General features: G+C 48.9%; 1 protein-coding gene across 5 annotated transcripts; it reads left to right on the plus strand.

Moving 5' to 3' along the window:
* Positions 1–647: 647 nt before the first annotated feature.
* Positions 648–23,262, plus strand: RGS8 (regulator of G protein signaling 8). Of its 5 annotated transcripts, none has more exons than XM_062497166.1 (6): positions 648–728; positions 7,014–7,072; positions 10,948–11,049; positions 11,962–12,026; positions 21,598–21,764; positions 23,080–23,262. In XM_062497166.1, exons 1-6 carry the CDS (start codon positions 648–650, stop codon positions 23,260–23,262), a joined length of 657 nt encoding a protein of 218 aa, XP_062353150.1. The 5 variants fall into 5 exon arrangements, with proteins under 5 accessions (XP_062353150.1, XP_062353149.1, XP_062353148.1 ...); XM_062497165.1 differs by lacking the exon at positions 648–728 and adding an exon at positions 6,255–6,341; XM_062497167.1 differs by lacking the exon at positions 648–728 and adding an exon at positions 6,767–6,816 and having other exon boundaries at positions 7,016–7,072.
* The last annotated feature ends 1,834 nt before the right edge of the window (positions 23,263–25,096 follow it).

Below are 25,096 nucleotides of genomic sequence, written 5' to 3' on the forward strand. Positions count from 1 at the left end.
TCAAACAGCCCTGCCAGCCCTTGGGATCTCTATCAGGACGACCCAGATAATGGGGATGAGAGGGGGAGCTCAGCTTTACGCCGTGCTGCTGCTTTGGGGACGAGCAGCCCTGGCTCAGGCCAGCCCCACGCCATCCCTCGGTGTCCCTGGAGAGCACTGGGCTGGGGGATTTTATGTTCAAAGGAAGAAAGGAGTCACCCAGGAAAAGCTGAACTATCACTGCCCTGTAGCACAGCTCTTCCCCTGCCAGGTACCAGCAAACAAAGACCACGGAGTCCCCGGTGCCCGGGCAGTTCTTTCCTTCCTCCTTCCCATGGCCCGTGGTGCCCTCGTCTCCTTGCTGCCCCTTCCCCCGTGCCCGTGGGCAGCAGCTGATGCTGGCCAGCCCTCCGTGGGCAGCAGCCAGCCCGCAGCAATAATGAGAGCAAGTCAGGCAGTGAGTGCCATCCTATGCAAGCCCTCTGTCTGCTCTGCGTGTGTGTGTGTGTGCATCTGCCAGAGCTCCCGCTCTCCCTTCTCCCCCTTCCCTCTCTTCCCTAACCCCCCTCCCTGCACCAGCTCTCGTTCTTTGCACGAGATGCAGGGCTGGGGAGCCCGGGGAAGTGGCACGGTGCTGCTGCTCTTGAGATCGTCCCTCGCCCTCCCCGATGCACCGGGACCCCGCAGCTCCCCAGAGCCCCAGCCAGCCATGTCCATCAAGCACCAAAAGCCACGTAGCTGCAGCACAGGTAAGAGCCAGGAGGGCCTTGGAGGGTGATGAAAGGCCCCGTGGTCCTTCCCTTGGCTGCATCCCTGGGGAAGGAGGGATTTCGCCTTGCTCCTGCCCCAGTTTCCTGCGGGGAAGGAGGACTCCGCAGAAGTGGGAGGGGAAGGGTGCTGCTCGGATGTCACCCGTGTTAATGCCACCGCAGTGCTTCTCCCCGTGCACTAATCTTCCCGTGGCATCTTGTGAATGGTGAAAGGGGCACAGGCACGGCCTGTTTTGAATCAGCAGGCGGGGAAAGCGCAGCGTTTCTTGGGCTCAGCCCAGCCCTGACTGGGGAGGAGCGGGACTGGCTCTGGGGTGATCTCCGTTCCAATGGGATTAGCGCTGGGCCTTTGATGCTGGGAGAAAACATCAAGACTCTGCTTGTGCCTGCACCCCCCGAGACCTTCACCATCTTGGCATCTTCCCCCCCTTGCTCCGTGCTTTGCTACTGTTGCGGTTTTAAAATGGTGGATTGTGTTTGCTTTCAATATTTGGGTATCTGTGACGTTGTGGCTGAGCTGGTTAAAAATAAGACTAATTGGAGCGAAAAGAGAGCGAGTTGGAGGAGAGGGAGCTGCGCTGAGCCGAGGTTGGAGCGAAAACTTGCAGATGGCAGAGGCACGTGCACTCTTTGGGGGAAGAACCAGCTAAACTGGGGGGGTTTCTTCTCCTGTAACATCCCCTCGGTGGCGAGGGTCAGCTCCTTGCTCTCCCGGGGGTGGGGGAAATGAACTGCGTATTTGGCACAGCCGGCCCCTTGTGCTGGCATCTTCTGGCTGCTGTGTCCCATCCCAGTGGGACGTGGTCGAATTCCTCCGTCTGGGGAGCCCACAAGTTGCAGAACGGACGGGCTGAGCTTCCTGTCCTGCTGTGCTGCCCCTCCCGTCATCCCTGCGCTCCCAGAGCAGCGCTGGGACCAGCCTGGGCTGTCACCCTGTCCCCCTTCCATGCGGCTCTGGGGGTGTTGCCCATCTGGGCTTTAGGCTCAGGCTTTGGCAGAGCTCAGGGGGCATCTCTCTCCAGCCTGGCACTGCTGGCAGCCACTCTGCCGAGGAGGAACCGGTGCTGGATGCATCAGATGTTTTTGCTAAAGAACCACCGTCTGCTGGAGGAAGAGGACGAGCTCATCTCGCTCACCTCATTTATATTTTAGCTCAGGCTACGGCAGCAGCCTGCAGAGACAGATGAAAGAGAAATCCCAGCTCACCCTCGCGGCTAACTCCGTTTGTATTTCGCCCTACGAATTCCCACGCAGTGTTTAAAGTTAAGCACGTGCTCAGGTGTTGGGCTGTGGTGGGAGCGACCTTGTGGCACAGTTGTGTATCCACGGAGCAGTAAATGGCCCCAGGAAAACCTTGCCGCGGGACCTGGATGCGCTGCAGGGCCCCAGTCTTTGGAATAACAGCGATAAGAGCAGAGCAGCAGCAGACCTTGTCCGTCATAAATGGCTTTGGGGCTAAAACCCGGAGGTCGGGGGCTGATTTTTAACACTCAATAAACAGCTCGCTTGCAGTAGTCAGCTCACAGAACGCAGGCTGCTTGGGTGATCTCCCAGCAGAAAATTAACCCTATCTGTCAGCAAGGCTCGTTCCCTGACCTGTGCTGAGCCCCAGTCCCAGCCAGGCCCTGCGAGGGACGGGGAATGGGCGGCGGGGATCACTGCGGAGCTCTGTCTGCCGGCGTGGATCCGTCCCGGCTTCCCAGCCGCGCTCAGAGCTGCGTTCCAGCCGCTGCCATATTGACAGCAGCAGCGATGCTGAAAGCTGGGAGGGCTCCAAGGCTGCACAGAGCAGCTCTGTGTCAACTGCAATCCTTTCTGCCTCCCTGCTCCACGCCCGCAGCATCCTCCGCAGAGCGCAGCAGCTCCCGTCCGCGGAGCCGCTCCTGGGCACGGCTGCGAGTTTCCTCGGAGAACAATTACCGAATTGTAATAAAGCTCTTTAAAGGGGGAATTCTTCCCTTTGATTCCTGCCTGCCCTTCTCAGCCTGGAGCTCCCCGCCCCGCTTTGCTGCTGGTTTTGTGTGCCACCTGCCCGGAGGAATTCGGCAGGGAGCAGGGAGCGCAGTGGAAGCATCTGCTCTGCTGCAGCAGCCGCCGAGCCCAGGAGCCACAAGCGTGGCCAGGAGACACTTTTGTCATTGGCACAGGGGACAATTGAAATAGCCGCCGTGCTCTCGAGCTAAGCCACAGACGCATCTGCGGCTCTCGCTTTATGTAACTCGGTTTTATTTTTGAACGTATTCTTTCATTTTCAAGGGGAGTTTGACTCGATGGGTGTCTCCCATCTCCTGCCCTGCCATGTAGAGCACATGTGAAGTGGCTTCCCTGGTCAACCCCCATCACCTGTCCCTAAAATTCTTACTCTCCTTGTTACGCCTTCTACGATCTCCTCCCTGACATGAAGAATGATTTGAGGTTTAAGATGAATAGACAAATCAACTCCTTTTAAAAAACATTCTGAGCTTCATCTGTGGATATTTCCTGGTGCTACTTGAGATTTTTTTTTTTTTTAGAAGGGGGGGTCTGTTTGCAATTAAGATAAGCGTGTGGATTGTTTTGTAGTTCAGCAAGTGATCTACACCAGTCATAATTCCTTCCTTCCAAGGCAGTCACCTTGTGTTGGACCAAATGTGTTTTCAGACAAGACAGCAGGACAGCCTGGCACAGTAAACAGAGTTGGATGCAAGATACAAGTAATTTTCTTCCAGGTTTAATTGAAAATGGTGGTGGAGGACAGCAATCTCTGGAGAGTGATTAATTAATTATTAATTTGAATTCCCTTGGGGTTGGGCCCATATCGGCGCTACTCTGGATAAATTTTGAATTACTATGAAGGAGTGCAAATAACATTTTACTCCTTTCTGTAGTCCAGCAAAAGTCCAAAGCCCCCTAGGTTACAGAAATGTGGCTGCAGCTTTGTGCCTGAGCCTAAGGCAGGATTTGCAGCTCACCTGGATTCTCAGAGCCAGGACTACTGTGGGAGGTAGCCAGCTCCCTCTGATTGGCATTTTGCAGTCACAAAATCCCAAAATGGTTTGGATTGGAAGGAATCTAAAAGCTCATCAAGTTCCAACCACCTGCCATGGGTGGGGGCACCTTCCTGTGGTTGCTGAGCATCCTCTGGAAAGATCTCAGAAGCAACAAGGTCTCAGGAAAACACACCAGGGAATGACTTCACCTGTGGGGTGGTAGATGCCCAGCACCACAGCAAAGTGAATCAGTGCTTTTCTTGGCAGGAAGGAAAATCCTCTTGGACCAACAGGTTGTGAAAGCTTGAACGAGGCCTTTGGAGCACGGCACCAGCCAGGAGAGATGCTGCCAAAGACCCAAGAAAAATCACCAAGTAAAAGCAACTGAAGCTGGCGGAGCTGTTTGGTCTGGACGAGAAAATCCAAAAAAACCCCACATATGAGTAATGGTCAAAACACCTGGAATAGGCAGGGAGGCACTGAAAAGGAAAAGGACCCTGGAGAGGGAGATTAACGTGTAGGGAAGAGGCTGGCAAATTCCCTTCTGCCCTTCCACAGTGACAGCCAACGCTCCCAATGCTGCATGTGTTCACTGCTTGTGTGTTTGCTGCTGCCAGGTTAGGAAGAAACTGCTTTAGAGTAATTTTTGGAGAGATTTAAATTTTTGGATGGCATTCAAGCCTAATATCAAAATGAGTTATTTTATTAAAAGCATTTAAATAGAAACTAAAGAGTGGTCGGAAGCAGGGGGGCTATTTTTGAAGGAATTTGCTATAAACCTACTGCACAGAAGCTTTCTAAAATATTACCCTGTAAAAACCCCATAATTCTCTTTATCTGCAATTTAATTACATTTCCCGTAGTGCCTGTGTCAGAACAGTTCACCTATTCTTGTTCTCTATTAACTCACACCTGCTCTAGGAAACTAGAAGGAAAAATTGTTGGCATACAGAGTAATTTGTGTGTTATTCAGGATCTCATTGAGCTCACTAAAAGGGTCTAATGAGGTACTGGAGAAGTAGGAATTGGGTGTCTCATGCTGGTGATGGCTGTGAGATGGCAATACCTAAAACTGCTGTAAAAGCAGAGGGAGAAGTGGGAGCACTCCCATGATCCAGGGATTTGTCCCATCCAGTGTTAGTGGACCGGAGTTTGATCTGTTTGGGACTGCAGCAAAGTCTCATAGCATCTGAATAATGGGGCAGAATCATCCAGAGCTGTGTGGATTGAACATTTTAGTGACCTCCTCCAGCCCACAATGTGTGTGTTTGTGAGTGAGAGCTGAGGGAGAAACAGCCCTGGGACTGTTGTGAGAACCTTGTCACTTGTGACCCCCTGCACTGCCCAGAGGGAACCTGGGGGCATGGAAATGATGTATTAAACCAAAAATAACATGTTAAAAGTTAAATTTGGCTTGGGTTTTGGGGCAAGGGCTGCAGCTGACTGTTATTTAACTAGCACAAACCAGCCTGTGGTAACAGAGGCAGGGGATGAACCTCAACCTTTGGCTGTGGTTTAGAGGAGATTTCGCTGGCCACTGCATTTTTGCAGTGCTTGTCTTCTGATAAGTGGAGATGTGATTTAATCTCCATCAGGATGACCTGGGCTTTGCCAGGGGAGGGTGAGAACAAGACAAACATTTCCATGCCACGGCAGGCTGGGAAGGAGGGGATCCAAACTGATGGAGAGCTGGGATCTTTGTTGCAGTGCTGCTAATCCCTGTGTTTTTCTAGGAGGTTTTGCAGGACTCTGCCTCTCCCCAAGGATGGTGCCTGGTGATAATGTGCTATCTCAAGACATGTTTCCTGCTTATAGCACCAGGATGCCAGGGCCAGCAGTGCTTTAGCAGAGAGGAAGGTGACTACAAATTTCCAGGGAAAAGGCAATTGTTAAACTGCAGAGGACTTTTTATTATTATTATAATTAGTTTTCTTTCTGGTTTGGGGGGTTTTTAAAGTCAGTCAGCTTTGTCAGGAACAAAAAAGCAATGGAGACCCCCTGGTCTGAGCTCTTGGTGAACCTGTGACCCCCAGCAGTGCCTGTGTGACACCGGGTGCTGAGCCCATAGCTGGGGGGAGGTGGGTGCCAGGGGTGAGGTTGTTGCTGCAGTCACCGTGGTGCCCTGGACATCCCATAAACTGTTCACTGGAGGATGGAGGTGTGTGCAGGAGAAAAAAAAGGGGATTGGAGCCCATACATTGGGGTGGGGGCACCGAGGGAACTCGCAGGGATGTCCAACCCCAGATGGGTTCAGGGGGTCTGCCACACCACCGGGTGGAATTTTTTGTCATCCCGTGCCCAGCAATAAGACCTTCCTTTGCTTTGTGCCAAAATCTCCCTCGGCCCTGCTGACACCTGGGCTCTTCAGTGAAACTCTCCCATCCCTCCTGTCTGTCCGGCTCCTGGACATGAGCGATCTGAGGGCAGGGACCTTCCCTAAAGCTCCGGGGAGCCGCTCAAAGCGAGGCGGGCGGGCGCTTTATTCCAACACAGCGAGCGCTTTCGCAGGCATCCCCCCTCCCCTCCCCGCCCCCCGATGCTCCCCGGCAGCCTTTGGCATCCTCCGCCCGTGCGCGGCGGTCCCCCGAACCCTCGGGGGGAAAAGCTGGGCTTCTGCTGCCAGGTGGGTGAGGCAAGGATGCGCTGGGGTGCGATGGGATGCACTGGGATGAGCTGGGATGAGCTGGGATGAGCTGGGGTGCGATGGGGTGCGATGGGATGCACTGGGATGAGCTGGGGTGCGATGGGATGCGCTGGGATGAGCTGGGGTGCGATGGGATGCGCTGGGATGAGCTGGGGTGCGATGGGATGCGCTGGGATGAGCTGGGGTGCGATGGGATGCGCTGGGATGAGCTGGGGTGCGATGGGATGCACTGGGATGAGCTGGGGTGCGATGGGATGCGCTGGGATGAGCTGGGGTGCGATGGGATGCGCTGGGATGAGCTGGGGTGCGATGGGATGCGCTGGGATGAGCTGGGGTGCGATGGGATGCGCTGGGATGAGCTGGGGTGCGATGGGATGCGCTGGGATGAGCTGGGGTGCGATGGGATGCGCTGGGATGAGCTGGGGTGCGATGGGATGCGCTGGGATGAGCTGGGGTGCGATGGGATGCGCCGGGCTCCTGAGCAGAGCGCTCGGGCTGCGCAGCCGGGCTGGGGCTGATGCGAGAGCGGCTCTGAGCTGCGCTGCTGCTGCTGCTGCTGCCCGGGGAGATCTGGGGAGGGGAGGGGTCCCGAGGTGTCACTGTCACCCCGAGCAGGGGGCTGGCTCTGAAGAAGCTCTGCTCTCTCCCCAGAGCCTCTCTGACCGCGCTGTCGGCACAGACCCACCGGCAGAGAGGACAGGTCAAAGGCAGTGAGTATTCTTTTTCTCGGTGTCTGTCTGTCTGCAGTGCCTCTGTGCTCGTTTTTTTCCCTGGCTTTCTCTGCATGCGAATGGATGGTCTTAATCTCCTGAAGCCCCTGAGAGATCTCATGGTTTGCTGTTCTGTTTATTTGTTCGGTTGGGATTTTTTTTAACCTTTGTGCTGTTATTTTTTCTCTTTTTTTTTTTTTTTATTGAGATGGCTTCTTTTCCTTTGTTCAGGTGGTTTGATAACCTGAACATCCTAATCACAACCCTTCCTCGCTGCCTCTCAAGGAGAAACCCCCAAAACACACCCATGATGAGGCTGGTAATTCTCCTTGACCAGGTTCCTTCTGTAGGAGGGAGGCAAAACCCTTCACCAAGACCTTTATTACAATTTATCAGACACCACAGATTGCATTTTAAAGTCATAACCGACTGGATTTGTTTGCAAACAGGGGGGACATCCGTGGGTATGCCAGCTGAGCAGTGGGATTGCCTCCATGGGAAATGTAGGTCCCAGCACCCCTGAAGTCAGACAGACTTTGGGATCTCAGGGAAGTTGGGTGCTGCTCGGCAGTGCAGGTGGTTTCTATGGGGGCCGAGTGGGTGTGAGTGAGGGTGAGCAGAAGGCTCTTTCATAACAGTACCCCAAAATTCAGGCTGCTGGAGCAGGCTGTAAGGGAGAGGGGCAGATGGCTCCACTTCCAGCTCGGAGCAGCAGTGGGAAAGACAAGCAGGAGTTGCTGGACTCTAGGAAGTCATGTGCTGTGGCCCCACATGCGGGTGAGGCTGTTAATGAGGAAATTTAAAGGGGCTTAAGGAATTACAAGGATTGATTTCAGTCAGAGTGCAGCAGAGCAGCCGGTCGGGGTGAGGATTAAGGAAATGCACTCACTGGCAATGCAGAGCAATCCCAGTTCCATTAATTTACTGGGGAAGAGGCTTTGTGTGTTTTTAATGTAATCATCTTTTAAGAGGGATGTTGCATTGGGCAGCCCAAGCTCCGGGGTCTCCCCTGGCTCCAGCAGAGCAGGGTCCTGACTCTGTGCACACCCTCCAGCTCTCATCATCTCCTTGGGCTCCTCCTTGGTTGTGCCAAGTGACAACATGACATGGAGGGTACCTGGAGCTTGGCAAATCAGAAACCTTTGCCTCTGCTCGTTGTGGAGTCCTGTTCTCTATCCCCTGGCTCTCCTGCCTGGTGGATCTCACCTTCACTCTCTGTTGATGTGAGAGTTGTCAGCCAGTTGCTCCCCAGTGTGCCAAGGCTCACGAGGACCCTGCCATCTCCTACCTCCCTCTTTCATTCCCTCCTTCTCTCCTTCCCTCCTTCTCTCCATCCCTCCTTCCCTCCCCTTTTGCAGGCTGTGCATCTCCTTGGTGGCTCCCCGCAGGCTCCCACCACCCCAGCGAGGCCTTGCTTGCTTTGAGTTATTTTTGTGTGAGTGCTTGAGCCTGTGGTGGTGAAAGGAGCAGCACCTGCAGATGCGTGAAGTCCTCCTGTTATTCTGTTTGCAGTGCCAGCTTTTCCATGATACCTGGCCAGTAACATCAGCCATGACCTGGAGGGACAGGCACAAGAGGTAGTTTGGTCTTCTTAGCAAGGTCAGCCCAGAGCTCTGCCCATTGAGGAGAGACCTTCAGAGGAGTTGGAGGATGAGTGGGATAATGGCAACTCCTGCTGCTCCCTGGTGAGCTGGGACACCAAACTCAAACCGCTTTAGACCTGAAGCTGGACTTTACCTGCAGTCCTGGTCTTAGAAGGAAATGCTGTCTCTCCTCTGTGACCAACCCTCAACTCCCAACGTCTTCCATTGAACAATTGACTTTCCACGCTAGGAGGCAAGGATCAAATGGGTTGAGGACAACTGGCCTTTCTTGGCTTTGGCAAAGAGGATTCTTTGATGTATTTTTAAGTGCCAGGACATGAAACAGTAAATCCCTTCTTCCTGCACTCCTGCCTCCTGCAAGCAGCCCCGACTGCGGTCCAAGCCAGCCAGTTAAAGGGTTAACCATAGCTGGATGCCTGAATGGCTGCCTTACTGATCCCACGGAGGTAACTGGAAAGACACAGTGCATCCCTCACTCCTGCCCATCCTGTCGCTGTCTACCTCGTCCAGCAAGCCCTTCAGCTCACTGCCCTCTTCCCTTCTGCCCTTCCCTTGCCTCCCTGCCTCCTGCAGACCCAATTTCTTTCCCTGTCTCTCTCTCCCTCTCTCCTGTGTCCTGTCTGGGAAGTCCTCACCGAGAGAAGTATGTTCCATGAGGAACCAGCTCCCTGCTCTGCCCCCCACCCGCTCTGATTCCCTGCTGCAGTCCCTGGATCTCAGGCACCACGGGGGGAATGTGAGCAGCGCTGCGGTAACGCCTGTCACACCTCTGGCTGGGAAATTCGGGAACAAACAGAGGCACGGGGCACTGAAAGGTGGGGGGTAGGAGGCATCTGGAGAGGCACCAGCAGGACCCTGTAGTGGGCTCGGTGTCCGCTGGAGCCTGGCTGGGAGCGTGGCACTCCCTGTGCTCTCATCTGGAGTTTATGGAGTGGAGCATCCCGGGCCCACGGCCCTGGGGCCATAGTTGGAGGCTGTGCAACAATTCCTGGGACTGAGGAGTTCCTGGATTCTGTGCTTGTTAAATGCTGCGAGCTGCCTGTGCTGCACCAGGGAGACACTCGGTGCATTTAATTAACATTTAATTTGCTTCAAGATTACATTAAAGTGTGCAATAATAGAAGCTCTCCGAAGGGCGGGAGGAGAAGGGGGAAACAGGCAAGCTACAGATTGGCTCAGGCACTGGTGCTGAAGTGTTCTGAAAGAATTACAGATGGAAGGGGAAAAGATGCTGTACTTGTGCAGCCACAGAAAGTATTCGGCATCTGTTTGGCAGCAGGGCTTGGAGAAGGGCTTTCAGCAGCTCCAAGCAGGTCCAGCGGCTGAGAAGTGGAGACGGGGTGGCTAAATGCTCCTCCCATGGTCCAGAGGAGAGAATGGCCTGGTTTGATGTCTAGGGAATCTCTGAGAGGAGATGACCTCGGGCTGGAGAGGCAGATCACAGAGCCCCTGCAAACCCACGAAGCAGCCCCTATGTGTTTTTGGGGAGAGGGTGATGGCACTCCCTTGCAATGCATGCGTGTGCTCCCTCCCTGTCCCTCTGTCCCTGTCCATCCCGGGTTATGTAATGAAGGATGCTGCGGCTGCTGTCCTGGGAAGGGGCTGGGCAAGGACACCAGGGGCTGGCACAGGACTGAAGGCTCTGGGGCTGGGCTGAAATTTAGAGGAAAAAAGCAGTAAAGCCATTTTCTGCCTGGGTAAGCGTGTCAGGAAACAGGCAGTTTGATCCTGCTTATGTAATCCTGAGTCTAAAGAAGCCACCTGGGATCGATCCTGGCCGGGAACTCACGGAGCTGCAGCGCAGGCTCACCTTGCAGGTGCCTTACTACCCCTCTCCTTCCTCCAGCCCTATCCTGCCCTCCACCTCTGGTATTTGTGCTGGTGCTGGTGCTGGTGCTGCTGGAATGTGGTGACTGATTTCTTGTGCTGCTGCCCATTGCTCTCCTCCCACACTTGACCGGAGCAGGACTTTCCAAGAAACCATCCCAAAGCGCAGCCTTCCAAAGCCCTTTTGCCAGCCAAGGCAGCTGAATGCCTGGTGTGAGAGAGCCTTCAGCTGCTCTGGTGCTGTGTTCACCCTGAACATCTGCCTGGAGATGTCTCAGGGTCCCTCTCACACATGAGGAAACCGAGGACACAGATATGGCACAGAGCCACTGAGGGTTTTTTTGGGTTTGTTCTTTTTCGTTTTGCCAAGCTGGCTAGACTTATAATCATCCTCTTCTTTGGTTTTCCCCTGCTAACACCCCTGCTTCCCCACCTCGACCACAGGAACAGAGGGATGAGGACTCGCCTGGGCTGCCTGTCTCACAAATCAGACTCATATAATGATTTCACAGCTATTCTTCCGGACAAGCCCAACCGGGCTTTGAAGTGAGTATAGCTGCAGCATCCCACCCGAACCCCACTCCTGCCCTTCCCCTCCCCAGCCACCACCCCCCCACCCAGTATTGTGTTCCTTTTGTTGTACTTTGTATGAGCTGTGACTGCTTCCACGAGGAAAACAAACCGGCCCTGATCCAACAGGAGCAGCCTCAGGAAACACCTGGATCCTTCACAGGAGCTCTGCCTTGAGACAGGACCTGCTCACAGTGCCCACTGCTGTGTGTGGGACATGTCTGCACCTCTTTGGGGATGACATTTACACCTCTGCCATCACAGATCGAAACCTGAGCAGTTGGCTTGGTGCAAGAGGTGACCAGAAATTTCAGGTCATCTTCAGCTCAGCCTTGTATTTAACACTGCCGAAATTCGGGTGATGGTTTGGACAGTGCTTGAGGGAGATGCTTCAAACCCTCCAGTAGTCCTGATTTGAGACGTATGGGATGGGACTCATCTGATCACAGGTCCCTGCTTACACCTGAGCTAAGATCTGTCCTTCCCCTGAAAGGCAAGCCAGAGAAATAAACATTTCTGCAAGGCTGAATTTCGTTTTGCCTGAATTTTGGCTTTTACAATGTAAATGTCTGCATCTGAGCTTGTTCCCTGGGCCTCTGCTTAGAGACAATGAGGAAAAATGGGTCCATTTTTGGGTATGATTCATCTGGCCTGTTTTACCTGCCTGCCTGGGGATGTGAGGTGAGCAGAGATGAGTCCCTGCAGGTGCCTTGGTATCTCCTCACTGATTCTAAAGGAAGCCCAGGGTCACTTGGCTCAGTTCTACACTCTAGACCTCCAAAATCAGGTGAGAAGAATTCCAGCCTCCCTAGGTGTCCTCATCACACAGCTCCAGAAAGGGTGAGAAGCTGTGGGTTGTCTGTAACTTGCCCCTTCCTTTCCTTACAGAAGACTGTCAACAGAAGAAGCGACAAGATGGGCAGATTCTTTTGATGTCCTTTTGTCCCATAAATGTGAGTAGAGACCAAATTACACCTTTTTTTTCCCCCTCCTCTGCCCTTAACCCCTATCCAGGGCCATGGTGCCTCAGAGCTGCTCACTCCCCAGCAGTCACAGGCAGGAAAAAAAAAAAAAGAGTTTTGTGTGTTCCCTTCACCTCTTTGTTCCTGACCACGAGGAAAACCACAACTGCTAAAGCCATCAGCCCAAGGTTCTGCCTTTTCCAGCTCAGTACCCTTGACCAGCTTGCCCTGCTGCAGAGGAGTCACCTGTGGTGCCCCTGAGCAGAGCCTGATTTGCAGTTATCACAGCAAACCCAAATATTTCACATCCAGAGACCTTATGCCAACCTGTAATCAGCAGCCCCAGCTCTGTTCAATCCTATGAGTTCTGTTCAGCAATTATTGCTCTGCTTCACCAGCATTTTCACACTGAGAAATTACAAACAAAGCAAAATTCCCAGTATGGGCTCATTCATGGGCTTCTATTGGAGAATAAAACCCGAACGAGTCGAGGTTGGCGAAAAGTCAACGTGGGTGCTGAACTGTTTTATGGCAATAAGGAGCTGTCTGGCTTGCTCAGAGACTCAGGTTTTCCTCACATTTTAAAATATAAGTGTAGAATTATATTATTAAGAGAAGGGTAATTTTGCTAGGTTTCTACTGAGATGACAACAGTTTTGGCAGTGAATTAAGTGACAACTTTAAACAGGCTGGCTGACCAAGGCAGGAAAAGCAGGATGTAATTTTAGCAGCAGTATCTAGTTGAGATCATTGCTCTTGCAGCCAATAGGGGAAAAAATATATGGTGTAGCCAGGTATGGCTAAAAAGGAACATTTCTTTTGTGGAAATTCAGAACAAGAAGGGGAAAATGCACCAAAGAGATTATAGGGTAATCACCTGGGGGGTGGAGAGAGGGGAGGGCAGGATATTCACATCCCTGTTATCATCCTGAACTCAAACCCATTTCTTCTTCACTGGTGCAAAAGTAGAAATTTTCTTTATTAAGCTGCAGAAGAAGCACTTGGATTACAAACCCCAGTGAATTTACCCACCTATGTCCTGATGTTATACAGATTCTTCTCTCTTCAGCTGACTAATGCAAAAATCCATGCTAAATCAAACCTCAGTTCAATTATTTTGGCCAGCAGCCTCCACAAGGGTGTCTGGTTTTATTAATAAATTAGCCTTATAGAGTGATAAATGGATTATCAAGATTGCTCCTATCTCTTAGAATGGAAAGTAATTCTGGTAACTCTCTGGCACTAATGAAAAATATTCAGTTTCTAATGAAAAATATTCAGTTCCTAATAGCAACGGAAGGTGATCTTTAAAATTTAAATTAATCTTTTTTTATCAGCAGTCACGGTGGCATTGCCTGGTGATTGGTGGCAAAAAAAATAATTGCTGTTTAATAAACTACTTTCTAAAGGAATATTTTATAACTGCTCTGCACCTGAAGTTTCTGGAATTGTCAGCCTGGCAGTCAAGGGTTATAATGATGCAAATACAAAAAGTTCTGTTGAAACAGAAGTGTTATTTTAGTTACACTGGTTTAAAGGAGAGAAGAGCATGTACTCAGAGAATTAATTATATTGTGCGAGTCGCATTTTTGCTGTTAGGATGTGCTGATGTTAGACAGCTAAGGGAGCCTTACGCCTTAACTGGCCAAAATCTGGGAGTAAATAAAGCTGTGCCTGGCCTGCTGGCATCTGTCTGTAGGGAAGCTGCCAGCAAAAATTCTGCTTTTAGTGCCAAGAGGAGGACAGAGCTGCCCCAGTCTAATTTCCCTGTGACTGCTCAGGTAGAACAGCATTAGCTGGGGAAAATTGGAATTCATGCTTGGGGACATGGGCTAAGCACCAGCTGGGCTTGAGGAGAATTCCCCTCGGGGCTCAGAGCATCAGCAGGTAGAACATTTCTGCTCCACACATCTGTCAGAAGCTGTCTCCACTAGATGGACAGTTTATTTATTTTGGAAAGGGGATTGTGATGTCGGGGGGTTGTGCGGCGCTTTCTGCTGCACTCAGATGGTTTTGGTCCCTTCCAGCCAAACTGTTCTCCAGGGAAAATAAACCCCAAAGCGCTCGAGAGGGACTCAGGAACTGGGTGGAGCAGCTGAAAGCGGGGCAGACCTCGTGGGCAATATTGCAAGGGGTTGGACAAGTGGCAAAATTTCTCCAAGGAGGAGGAATGTGGATCAGAGCTCCCTAAGAGGCTCTCCAGAGTGCCCAGCCAAGCAGGCTGCCCTTGTACACAGAGGGGACTCACAGGGCTCCATGAGATGGGGAAAAACATTTCTTCCCCATCCTGTTCTCATCAGTCTCCAAGAGGTTCTAAATGGAAGCGAGCTGAGGAGGTGTCGCAGACTCTGGGCAGTCTCATCGTGCCAGGCTGGATGGGGCTTTGTGTCCCTGCCCGTGGCACAGGGGTTGGAATGAAATGGTTTGTAAGGTCCCTTCCAGCTCAAACCATTCTGGTGGTTCTATGACCACCTTTGCCAGACATCCCTTGAAGTGTGATGGCCCTGGGGAGCTCCCCCTGATCTCCCCTCATTTTTAATGAATGAATGGATGACTGTGCAGGCAATGTTTGATCCTGACCTGCTGCCGTGGGCAGGATTGCCCTGCGAGGAGGATTGAAATCCCCTGGGATTTGAAGCAGTTGTTTTCTCTTGGGAGATTCCCAGGCCGGGTAATGCCCCTCTGCATAGAGTGGTCTGATTTGGATTAATTCCCCGAGCCGTTCAAAGGATAATTTGAGTGGACGGTAACTAGAGATTGCGAGCAGGAAAGGTGGGAGGGCTCTCCCCCACCTCTTTTTTGTGCTGGCCCTGGGACTCAATTCCCTCATCCCTCCTGGAGTGAGCAGTGCTGAACAGCAGGATGCAGATAGATAGGTCAGTGCAATGATATCCTAATTGTTTTTGCTAATGGGTGAAGTAAATCAACTCAGAAACCCCGGGGTCAGGCAGACAATCCCTATTTTACATCGGGAGCTCTGTCTGAGCTCGCTGCCAGACGAAAGCAAGCCGTGTTCCCTGGGGTCAGGGTTTCTGAGCAAGCAACAGGAGAGGGGAGCCTGATGCTGCTGTGGTCAGGGAATTGAGAGAGTAAGAGGCAGACCAGACCGCGTGCAGCTTTTCCTTGGGTGCCCAGGGAGAAAAAGTGGTGTTTGCAACACGCTGGATTCCAACATCTTTCCCCATTTTGTGCCAGGGAAGTGAGCTCGGAGCGGTCCCCGGAGTGTGAGTGCATGCGTGTGAGTAACTGAGGAGTAATCCCCTCACTGTGCCCGTGCCCAGCAGGCACAGGCTGGCCAGCCAGATGAGGATTTCTTCTGACAGGCTGCTGGAGGGAAATACAAGCAATAGCATGTCTCGTTCTGCTTCCCTCATGGGGCTGGACACATGGCTTATCCTTCGTCCAGCATCCAGCAGGACAGTCTGTCCTCAGCCCTTGGTCACTTCCCAACAAAACACTCAACACCAAAAACCTTCATGCTGAATTCCCACTTCTATCTCGAGGGTGATTTTGCTCCAGATTTTTTGTGATCTCCGTGCTCTTCTGCCCAAACTTTATTGTTGTTCTCCTCCTTCTGTTGTCTACACATTCCTTCACTTCCTACACAGCACAGGAATATCCCAACCTACTCCCAGCTCTTTCTAAGCCAGAACAGCATTAGCATTGTGCTGGTGACAGGCAGCTGAGATTAAGGAAAGCACTGCTCAGCAGCTGTGAGAGCACGTCCATGTGCTGTGCAGGGCAATTGTGACCTTGCTCCTCCAGCCCTGGACCTCACACATTCCACGGAGCAAATCCATTCATCCATCCATCCATCCATCCATCCATCCATCCATCCATCCATCCATCTGCCAGCCACGGGTACTCTACCTTTACTCCCTGCATGAGGTCTGGTTGCTGAGGGGATGAAACATTAAATAAATGATTATTGATTGTTTTCTTGCTCTGACAGTGGCAGGTGCTTGGTTATTAAACTGCCTGAGCGACTTAGGCCACTAATTTGGGCTCTTCCTCGTGCTGATGAAGTTTAGTTAAGATCTGTCTTGTGTTTTCTGCTCCCCACTCCAGTCCCTTCTTGCTGGAAAGGATCCACTCTCCATCTCCTGAACGGGATTTCAGGAGTCTCTGTCCTCACATGGCCGTCGAACTGCCTGGCACTGCCCATTCATAAAACACAAATTCCTGTCATTGCCTAACTCACAGGTGACCTGCAGGATCCTGAATAACATCTGAGCACTTGCACAATCCCTCCTGCACGTGCCTCAGTCAGTCTGAATGGAGAGCAGGGCATTTTGAAGCTCATATATATATTTACACTGCAGAAGTGAAATAGCAAACGTCTGCTGCTTCTCCCTCAGACTCTCAGCATTCAGTAGAGCTCTGCTTCTTTGCCTTCATCTTATCTGCTCCATCAGGAGCCATTTCCTCCTTTGGCTTCAAGCAAAGGAGACTCTTGAGTCAAATTCCTGAATAATTGTCCAATAATTGTCCTGAAGGGCAGTGCACCTACACCAGCACATCCAGTCCTCCTGAGTGGAAGTGCCTTTGGGCCTCAGGTTAGGGATTATCTTGTGCTGCTGCCTCTGCAGACTTCTAAACCTGCTTTTAATTTCTGTGCTTTCTCTGTAAAGCACCCCTGTGGAACTGCTGGGATATTTCAGGAGGTGAAATCTCTCTCCTGCTCATATCACACTGCACTCCAGCTGTGGTTGTCCTGGGAAAAAACAGATGTCCAGTTGGGTGGGGGAGCTTTGAAATGCTGGTCATTCATGAGTGATCATTGCTTGAAAGCCTTCATGTGCTAGGAAGGAGAGGAGGAGTTTGAAGTCAATATCTAGGGGCTGGCAGCTCCCCTGCCTAATTGTCCTCCTACCCTTTCAATCAGACCTGTCATTGCTCCATGACAAACTTTTGGCTGTGATTCCCCAGACCTGGCTGTCAGGCACAACTGGAAACCTGGCAGGCAGTCAAGGGCTAAAGATGAAAACTGGAAAACCTGGCAGTCAGGGATGACCTCTTCTGCATCCAAAGTGTCCCATGCAAGGACCTCACGGGTTCAGCCTCACCACTTGCAGCTCCTCGAAGCTGTGAGGACTGCATGACAGGAGTGCATGAAAAAAAAAAAGCAGAGAACAGCCAGACACTATTATTTATCCATTCACTGTCTAAACTTATTTCAGGATAAAAAGGAGCTGATTGACATTAGAGCAGGAGGCAGAGCTCATGGAAACCTTCTGGTCCCAGGGGAACCTGCTGCAGCTGCTCTCTGGGGCAGGGCTGTAGCAAATGCCTTTCTCTCCTTGTCACTCATGACATTCCCTTCTTTTAGCAGACATTACATTTTTCAGATATTATATTTTTTTCAGGTATTATATTTCTCAGGTGTCATCATTTTCAGGTGTCATATTTTCCAGGTATTTTATTTTTCAGGTATTTTATTTTTCAGGCATCATATTTTTCAGTTATTATATTCTGCATCAATGACCTTTTGCAGATGTGGTACTTTCATGTAACGCTGCTGTTCCTGCAAGTGACCCTCTGTCAGTGCTGTGGCTCTGGGATTGCTGTAGAGGAAAAGAGGGGGGGGGGAAAGGGCCAGGGCAGAGACAGGGGAGCAAGACCTCAGCACGGACACAGCAGAGACTGCAGTGACACAGCTGGAATATTTAATGTCAAACATCCTAGGAGCTGATGATTTATAAAATGACATGGATCTTGAGGATCTGGAACTTTCTCCCTGTTTTATTTCTTTTTTTTTTCTCTGAAAGCTGTCAGCCTGCGAAGTCTCCTTGCTTTGCTCTCACACAAGCCCTGTGTATTTTAGAAGCACTAAGGTGGGCACAGGTTTTTGTGTCCCAGATTTCAGGAAGGGGAGCAACTCTACAACACCCCTCACCTTCACCAAATTTATCTACCCACAGAGATGCTCAAAGTAGCCACGGGCAGGGTGATCCTGACAGGCTCCTGCTCCTTTGGCATTCTGCTCTGCTGATGTCACAATATTGCCCCAGGCTTGGACCCACAATTTGCAGTGTTACTTGGACAAGAGGTCCAGTTTTGTCTACCCTAGCAGTGCAAAACCCTGATCTCCTCCAAAAACTGCTTGAATGAAGAAATGTCAGGATGAGCTGGAATAATGCAGCTATTTCTGTGGCTGACAGTAGGAAGGAGCATGGCTGAGAGGGGATGGATCCATTTTTATTGCTGATAGCAGGCTGCTGATGGAGCAGTCAGTGAAAAAAAACCTTAATGAAGGAGCTTTGAGGAACACAGAGCAGAAAGGTTTAGCCTCTAATTTGGGCTTGTCTGGCCTAATATCTCTTCTGCCTTTCCCTCTGAGGATCTGGGCAGTCAGTCATCTCCTCTGACTGACACGAAGACAGAAATAGGATTGTTTGTTGCTTTTCAATACCCAGGGCCACTGCTTAGGGCTTGAGGCTTCAGCAGGAGCTGGAAAATATCTCCACGTCCTAAGTTATTACCAGAAACAAGGGAAGCAGGAAGAAGTTTAGGACATGCAAGGGAGATGCAGAGCAGTGTTACATTGCTAAAGATCTGCAGCACACATAGCAATAGTTATCTATAGCATATAAATAGAAAATAAATAGCATATATACTATCTATAGCATATAGATAGTATATACAGCATATGGAATGAACAGCCTGTTTGAGAAAATTGTCCACAGGGATCTGGACAAGCTTGAGAAATAAGCCCATGGAAGTCTCATGAGGTTTAATCAGACCAAGTGCAAGGTGCTGCACCTGGATTCCCTCCAGTATCTGTCCAGGCTGGGGGATGAACAGATCAAGAACAGCCCTGCCCAGAAGGACTTGAGGATGCTGGTGGATGAGAGGCTGGACATGCCCTGTCCTTGCTCCCTCCATCCTTTGGAGGAATCTGACCTCACCAAGTCCATCCCCAGTCCCATCAGTATTTTTAGATGGTTTCTTGGAAGTAGACAGGGCTGACTCAAGAGCTTTCCAGTCATGAAAAAAACTACAAAAACCTGGACCCTGTTGCAAAAGACCGGGAAGAGTTAGAAACACGTTACAAAAAAAAAAAAAAAACAAAAAAAAAAAGAGAGAGAAGCTAAATTTATCCTGAGGAGAAAGGGTATGTGTGAAGCCTTCAGCTACTTCAAATGTGCTAGTGCCATTCAGGGAAAGGAAATAAAAAACAATGGCTGTGTCCATAAATAGGCCCAGGCAGGGGTTTAAGAGGACGCAGATTGCCTAATAAATCTTTCCATATTTCTAATCTGCCCGGGCTGACTCAGATGGCATTACTGAAATGTCACAATTGCTGAGCATTAGCAAGTGATAAGCACACTTTTACCACGGACTAGACAAGCCATGATTAGGCCGAGTCCTTTCCCTCTTTACTGGAGCTGTAACAGACTCTCAGAGAGCTTTCCTCTGTTTAAATAAGAACTAAAAATGGCACAAGGCAATAAAGCAAAATGACAGAAAACACAGGAGACAAACTCACAGCAGCCATGTTTAATTTATTAAAGGTTTTTCTTAGTGACGGGCAGCTCGTTACAAACGAGCTCTTGCATTAACGTGAGTTGAAGCTGGAGGAACTTTCCAAAGGGGGGGTGTCCCAACCCTGAGGAAAGCCACATGAGCTGGAAAAACACTTCTTCAGAGTTCCACTGGGTGACGTTTGTCTTTTGGTGTAAGTTATGGACGCCATCCCGGGGTTGCAGAACTTGGGAGAATAAACAAATGGTGTTGGTCAGGCAGGGGTGGATGGATGGAAGGATGTCCGTGTGCTGCCTGGAGGAGCTGGAGCACAGGCTACACAGATGTAGGAGCAATCAAATGGATATTTAGTGAGGGGCCTTCAAAGGCCACGCCGAGATGGAAACAAAAGGGGGTTTGCTCATAAGGTCTCACATTTTTATAGGTTTTAGTCCATTTGCATGCAGAAGTCAGCTGTCCAATTAATAGCCTCCAATCATGAAGTTCCATCCTCTTTTCACTTTGTTTATGCCCAGGGCCTGAAGTTTGAAGAGATTGTCCTTGAGTCCCCAGCTGGAATAGGACTGTTTTGTCGTTACCAGCTGTGAAAAGATCCTAGTAGCCCTTAGTATAAAACTAAAAGCTGCACACCCAAGCACAACAGAAAAACTTAAAAATAAAAGCATCAGTTTCTCCCCTTTAGAGGATCTACAAGGCCTCTGTCTTGTCGAGTCTCTATTCTGAATATAAATATTTGCAATATTTATATAATATTATATTTATTGTATAAATATACTTAGAATAATATTAATTTTAAATACTTAGAATATAAGTATAAATATTTACTAAATATTTAATGGAAGACTGATAAGTGTCTAACAATAATAAGTATTATTAATTAAAAAATAAATAATAATAATATTTACTGACAATATTTAATTACAGGTAAGTGACTAAAATAATAAGTATTAATAACAAAAACAATAATATTTATAAATAATAAAAATAATAATATTTACTGACAAGAAGTGTTTAATGGGAGACAGATAACTGTCTAAAAAGAGTAAATATTATTAATAATAAAAAATAAAATATTTATAAATAATAAGAATAATAATATTTACTGACAAGAAGTATTTAATGACAGATAAGTGTCTGACAATAATAGATAATAGTAATAAAAATAATAATATTTACAAATAGTAAAAATAATATCTACTGTCAATAAATATTTGATGGGAGACAGATAAGTATCTAACAATCATAAATAAAATAATGAAGCAAAGAATATTTATAAATAATAAGAACAATAATATATACTGGCAATAAGTATTTAATGACAGATAAATGTCTGACAATAATATGTATTATTAATAAAAGATAATATTATTTATAAATAATAAAAATAATAATTTTTACTGACAATAAGTACTTAATGACAGATAAGTGTCTGACAATAATAGATATTGTTAATAATATTTATAGATATATTAATAATAAAAAATTACTGACAAGAAGTATTTAATGACAGATAAGTGCCCGACAATAATAAATACTATAAATAAATAAATAATATTTATAAATAATAAAAGCAATATTTATTGACAATAAGTATTTAATGATAGATAAGTGTCTGACAATAATATATATTAATAATAAATAAATAATATTTGCAAATAATAAAAGCAATATTTACTGACAAGAGGTATTTAATGACAGATAAGTATCTGACAGTAATATGTATTGTTATTAATAATATTTATATATATATAATATTATTAATAAAATGATATTTACTGACAAGAAGTATTTAATGACAGGTAAGTGCCTAACAATAATAAATATAAATAATAAAATAATTATTTTTATAAATTAATAGTAATAGAAATAATAATTTTTACTGACAAGAGGTATTTAATGACAGATAAGTATCTGATAATAATAATAATAATAATAATAATAATAATAATAATAATAATAATAATTACTGACAGGGAGTATTTAATGACGGATAAGTATCTGACAATAACAAATATCTAAGGAACAGCTCCGTGCCTGCTCTCTGCTCCCTCTGGAGCTCCCTGTGTGTCTCTGGCAGATGGGCTGGCAGCGTTCCGTGCTTTCCTGAAGACGGAGTTCAGCGAGGAGAACCTGGAGTTCTGGCTGGCCTGCGAGGATTTCAAGAAGACGCGCTCGGCAGCCAAGCTGGCCTCCAAGGCCCAGCGCATCTTCGAGGAGTTCATCGACGTGCAGGCTCCTCGGGAGGTGGGTATGGAGTACCCCGGGCTGCCACAGCATTCCCTTCCCTTCCCTTCCCTTCCCTTCCCTTCCCTTCCCTTTCCTTCCCTTCCCTTCCCTTCCCTTCCCTTCCCTTCCCTTCCCTTCCCTTCCCTTCCCTTCCCTTCCCTTCCCTTCCCTTCCCTTCCCTTCCCTTCCCTTCCCTTCCCTTCCCTTCCCTTCCCTTCCCTTCCCTTCCCTTCCCTTCCCTTCCCTTCCCTTCCCTTCCCTTCCCTTCCCTTCCCTTCCCTGGGGTTGTACAGGGCTCTCCATCTCTCACCACGGGCAGTTCTTCACCTCTGCTTTGCTGCCTGTCAGGAACCCCAAAAAGGGCTCATTTTACTCCCTCTCCCAGCTAGGAAGGCTACTGGGAAGGACCCAGATTCACACCGAGGTCACTCTGCTCTCCTTGAGCATTTCCCCCGTGTTATTCAGGAACTGGATGATATTTTAAGGACTGGAAGGCTGATTTTTTGATTAGAAATGGGAATGCAGGTAGGATGGGGTCTTTCCTACACTTTGCTCCTGTGGTGAAGTTTCCTTAGCAGTGTTACATAGTTTTGGCACGCTTAGAATATGGAATTATTAACCAAATGCAGAGAGCTAATCTGTACTGCTGACATCCACACTGAGGTAGACAGCTTTACTTTCCTGGCTCCTTCAAGCTTGGACACTGAGTTAATAACAACAAATAACATTTTTTCTGTCTTTTTTTTTTTTTTTCTTCCAGACAATAACCCTAAAAAATGCTGATTACCCTGCTAGGGAAAGAAAGCAGGAAAACTCTGTTGGCTGGCTTTGCAAACAAATGGCAGTCATAACACTATAGGCTGGTTTATTTTTTCAGGCCTCTCCTCCAGATATTGTAAAGTGATGCTGCTATGGGAAAAATCAAACTATTTATTTTAGATCAACAGAGTTTAGAAACATTTAATAAGAATGTAGTAATGGTTTAAGCCTAGTTAAAAGTTCATTCACCCATCTATTGGGCATGTGGTGAAGAATAGAGGGAGCCGGAGAGAGGCTGAGTCAGCAGTTTTAGGTGATGTGCAGCCTAAAAGTCTGAATAAAAGTAATTTGATTTCAGAAGTGCTCAGATCACTGTAAATCCAGCTCCTCCAGGCTTAGGGCAGGATTCACAGCCCTGGGTCACTAAACCCCCCCGGAGCTGTGGGGGCTGTTCAGGCATGGACCAGGGTAGGACCTTGGTGCAGCTGCTGTTTCACAGCCATGGCTGGGAGGGAATGCTCCATTTGGAGGAGGCCAGCTGCACACTCAAACTCTCTTCTGCTGCTTTCCCCAGGTGAACATAGACTTCCAGACACGGGAGCTGACGAGAAGAAATGTGCAGGAGCCCTCCCTCTCTTGCTTTGACCAAGCTCAGGGGAAGGTGCACAGCCTGATGGAGAAAGACTCGTACCCCAGGTTCCTGAGATCCAAAATTTACACAGACCTGCTGTCTCAGACCCAGAGGAGGCTCAGCTAGAGCAGCGATGGGGCCCTCAGAAACCACATGCTTCCCACAACAGCCGAAACCCATGTCTAAATGTGAAACTTCCTTGGTGTTAAAAGCAGTGGGAATGGGAAAAGAGGGAGAAGGAGCAGAGGAAACTTCCAGAGTGATCCAGGCGTGGTGTTAAGACTCTTTGACTTTCTGTGCTTTTTTTTTTTTCTTCTGGTTAGCAGTAGCACCTTGCAGTCGTTTCCTCTCTCTAGAACAAACCCACAACCCTCCCGAGTCATGGGCTGATCTGTGGGCAAAGCAGGTTTCCTTTAAAATCTCTGGGATGGTTTGTGTGTGACACCTTTCCGTCCTTCCACACATCTCCCTGTCTCTCACCTCTCCCTGGTGCTTGGAAGGGCCCCAAGGGCAGTTCTGACACTTGTGAAGCCACATCCAGCCCATGTCTCACACGTTGGCTGCTGGGGTCTGGACCCAGAGAGCGAGGGGAGGGAGGGAGGGAGGGAGGGAGGGAGGGAGAGAGGAGACAAAGGCACAGAATTCATTCCCTTTCCTGGAGAGGAAGCCATCAGCAAACTCAGCTCACCTCCCCATTTTGTTTGCACACCTTATGATGTTGCTGCTACCCTGCCACTGCCCCTTTTCCTTCAGGGCTGCAGACTCAGAGTATTCTCCACAAGACTGTCAAGGAGCTGAGTTTTCCTTGTGAGGAAGGTAATCCCAAATGCTCTCACTAAGCCTGGGGGGCTGGCAAGTCTTCTAATGGGAATGATTGTTTTTCATGGCTGTTATTTATTTGTGTGGTAGCTCAGTCTCAGGGCCCCAGTCGTCATTCAGGCTCTGTTGTGCTGGGCACTGGACCAAAACCTTGCACAAAGGGGCTGCCACAGGCTTGGTGGCTCCTCAGGAATGACCTGTTGGGAGAGAGAGGAGAGCAGGAATGTCCCCTCTGCCCCTTGCTGAGGTCTAAGAAAAGCACACGACCCGTCTGCCACAGCAGATGGCATTTTTCACGTGGTACCTGGCCAGCACGCGGCAAGGTGAAAAATCACATTTCTATTTTTATTTCCTCAATACTGACTGTTCCTATTTACCAGTTGCCCACCGTGGGTTCAGTGCCCTGCAAAGAGCTCCCCAAGACACGGACCCTGCTGCAGGGTGCTTGCTTCCAGTGGGACACAGAGAGCATGGAGTGAGCAGGATGGGTGTCTGGGTGTGCAGAGGGCTGTGATGGACGCCCAGATGCACATCCAGTGGTCTGGGTGGCCACTGCAGGAGAAGACTCTGTGCAGATATCAGGTGTGTAGCACCTCCCCTGTGCTGGGCAATAATTCCTACCACCTGATGGCCCCATTTCCATGGCATTGCTGTTCCAGCTTGGCAGATTCTTGCAATATTTTTGAGGGGAGAAGCAGACAGCCTGTCTGTGGATTTCAGCTGACAGACCAGAGGTCTGTTTTCTTAATTTCATGAAGGCCTGGAAAGCGACCCCATGGATCTTTTTCTTCTCTCAGTCATCCCCAGACCAGAGGCTGTAAACCTCTGCTCCAGCCAAGGGTGGTGGGTGGGTTTGATACATCAGAAAGCTGCTGATAAAGACTTTGTGTAATGTGGTGCAAATGAGGTAGAATGAATTCTAAAGCCAAGTATAACATGTTTGGGGAAAGATAAAAAAAGTCTCGTTGGATATTAAAAATTACTGTCCATCAATTAAATAAGGAACAGCTTTTTGAGGCTTTTTGCAAGGATGATACTCAGGACAGTAGGACAAATAGGTTTAGGTTCAAGATAGAGATGGTAACCATGCTGGATTTATTTGGAGGTATATTCTTGTGGTTTCCAAGACACTGAAGTTCAA

The sequence above is a fragment of the Cinclus cinclus genome, chromosome 8 (assembly GCF_963662255.1).
Source record: "Cinclus cinclus chromosome 8, bCinCin1.1, whole genome shotgun sequence".
Classification (NCBI taxonomy): Eukaryota; Metazoa; Chordata; class Aves; order Passeriformes; family Cinclidae; genus Cinclus; species Cinclus cinclus.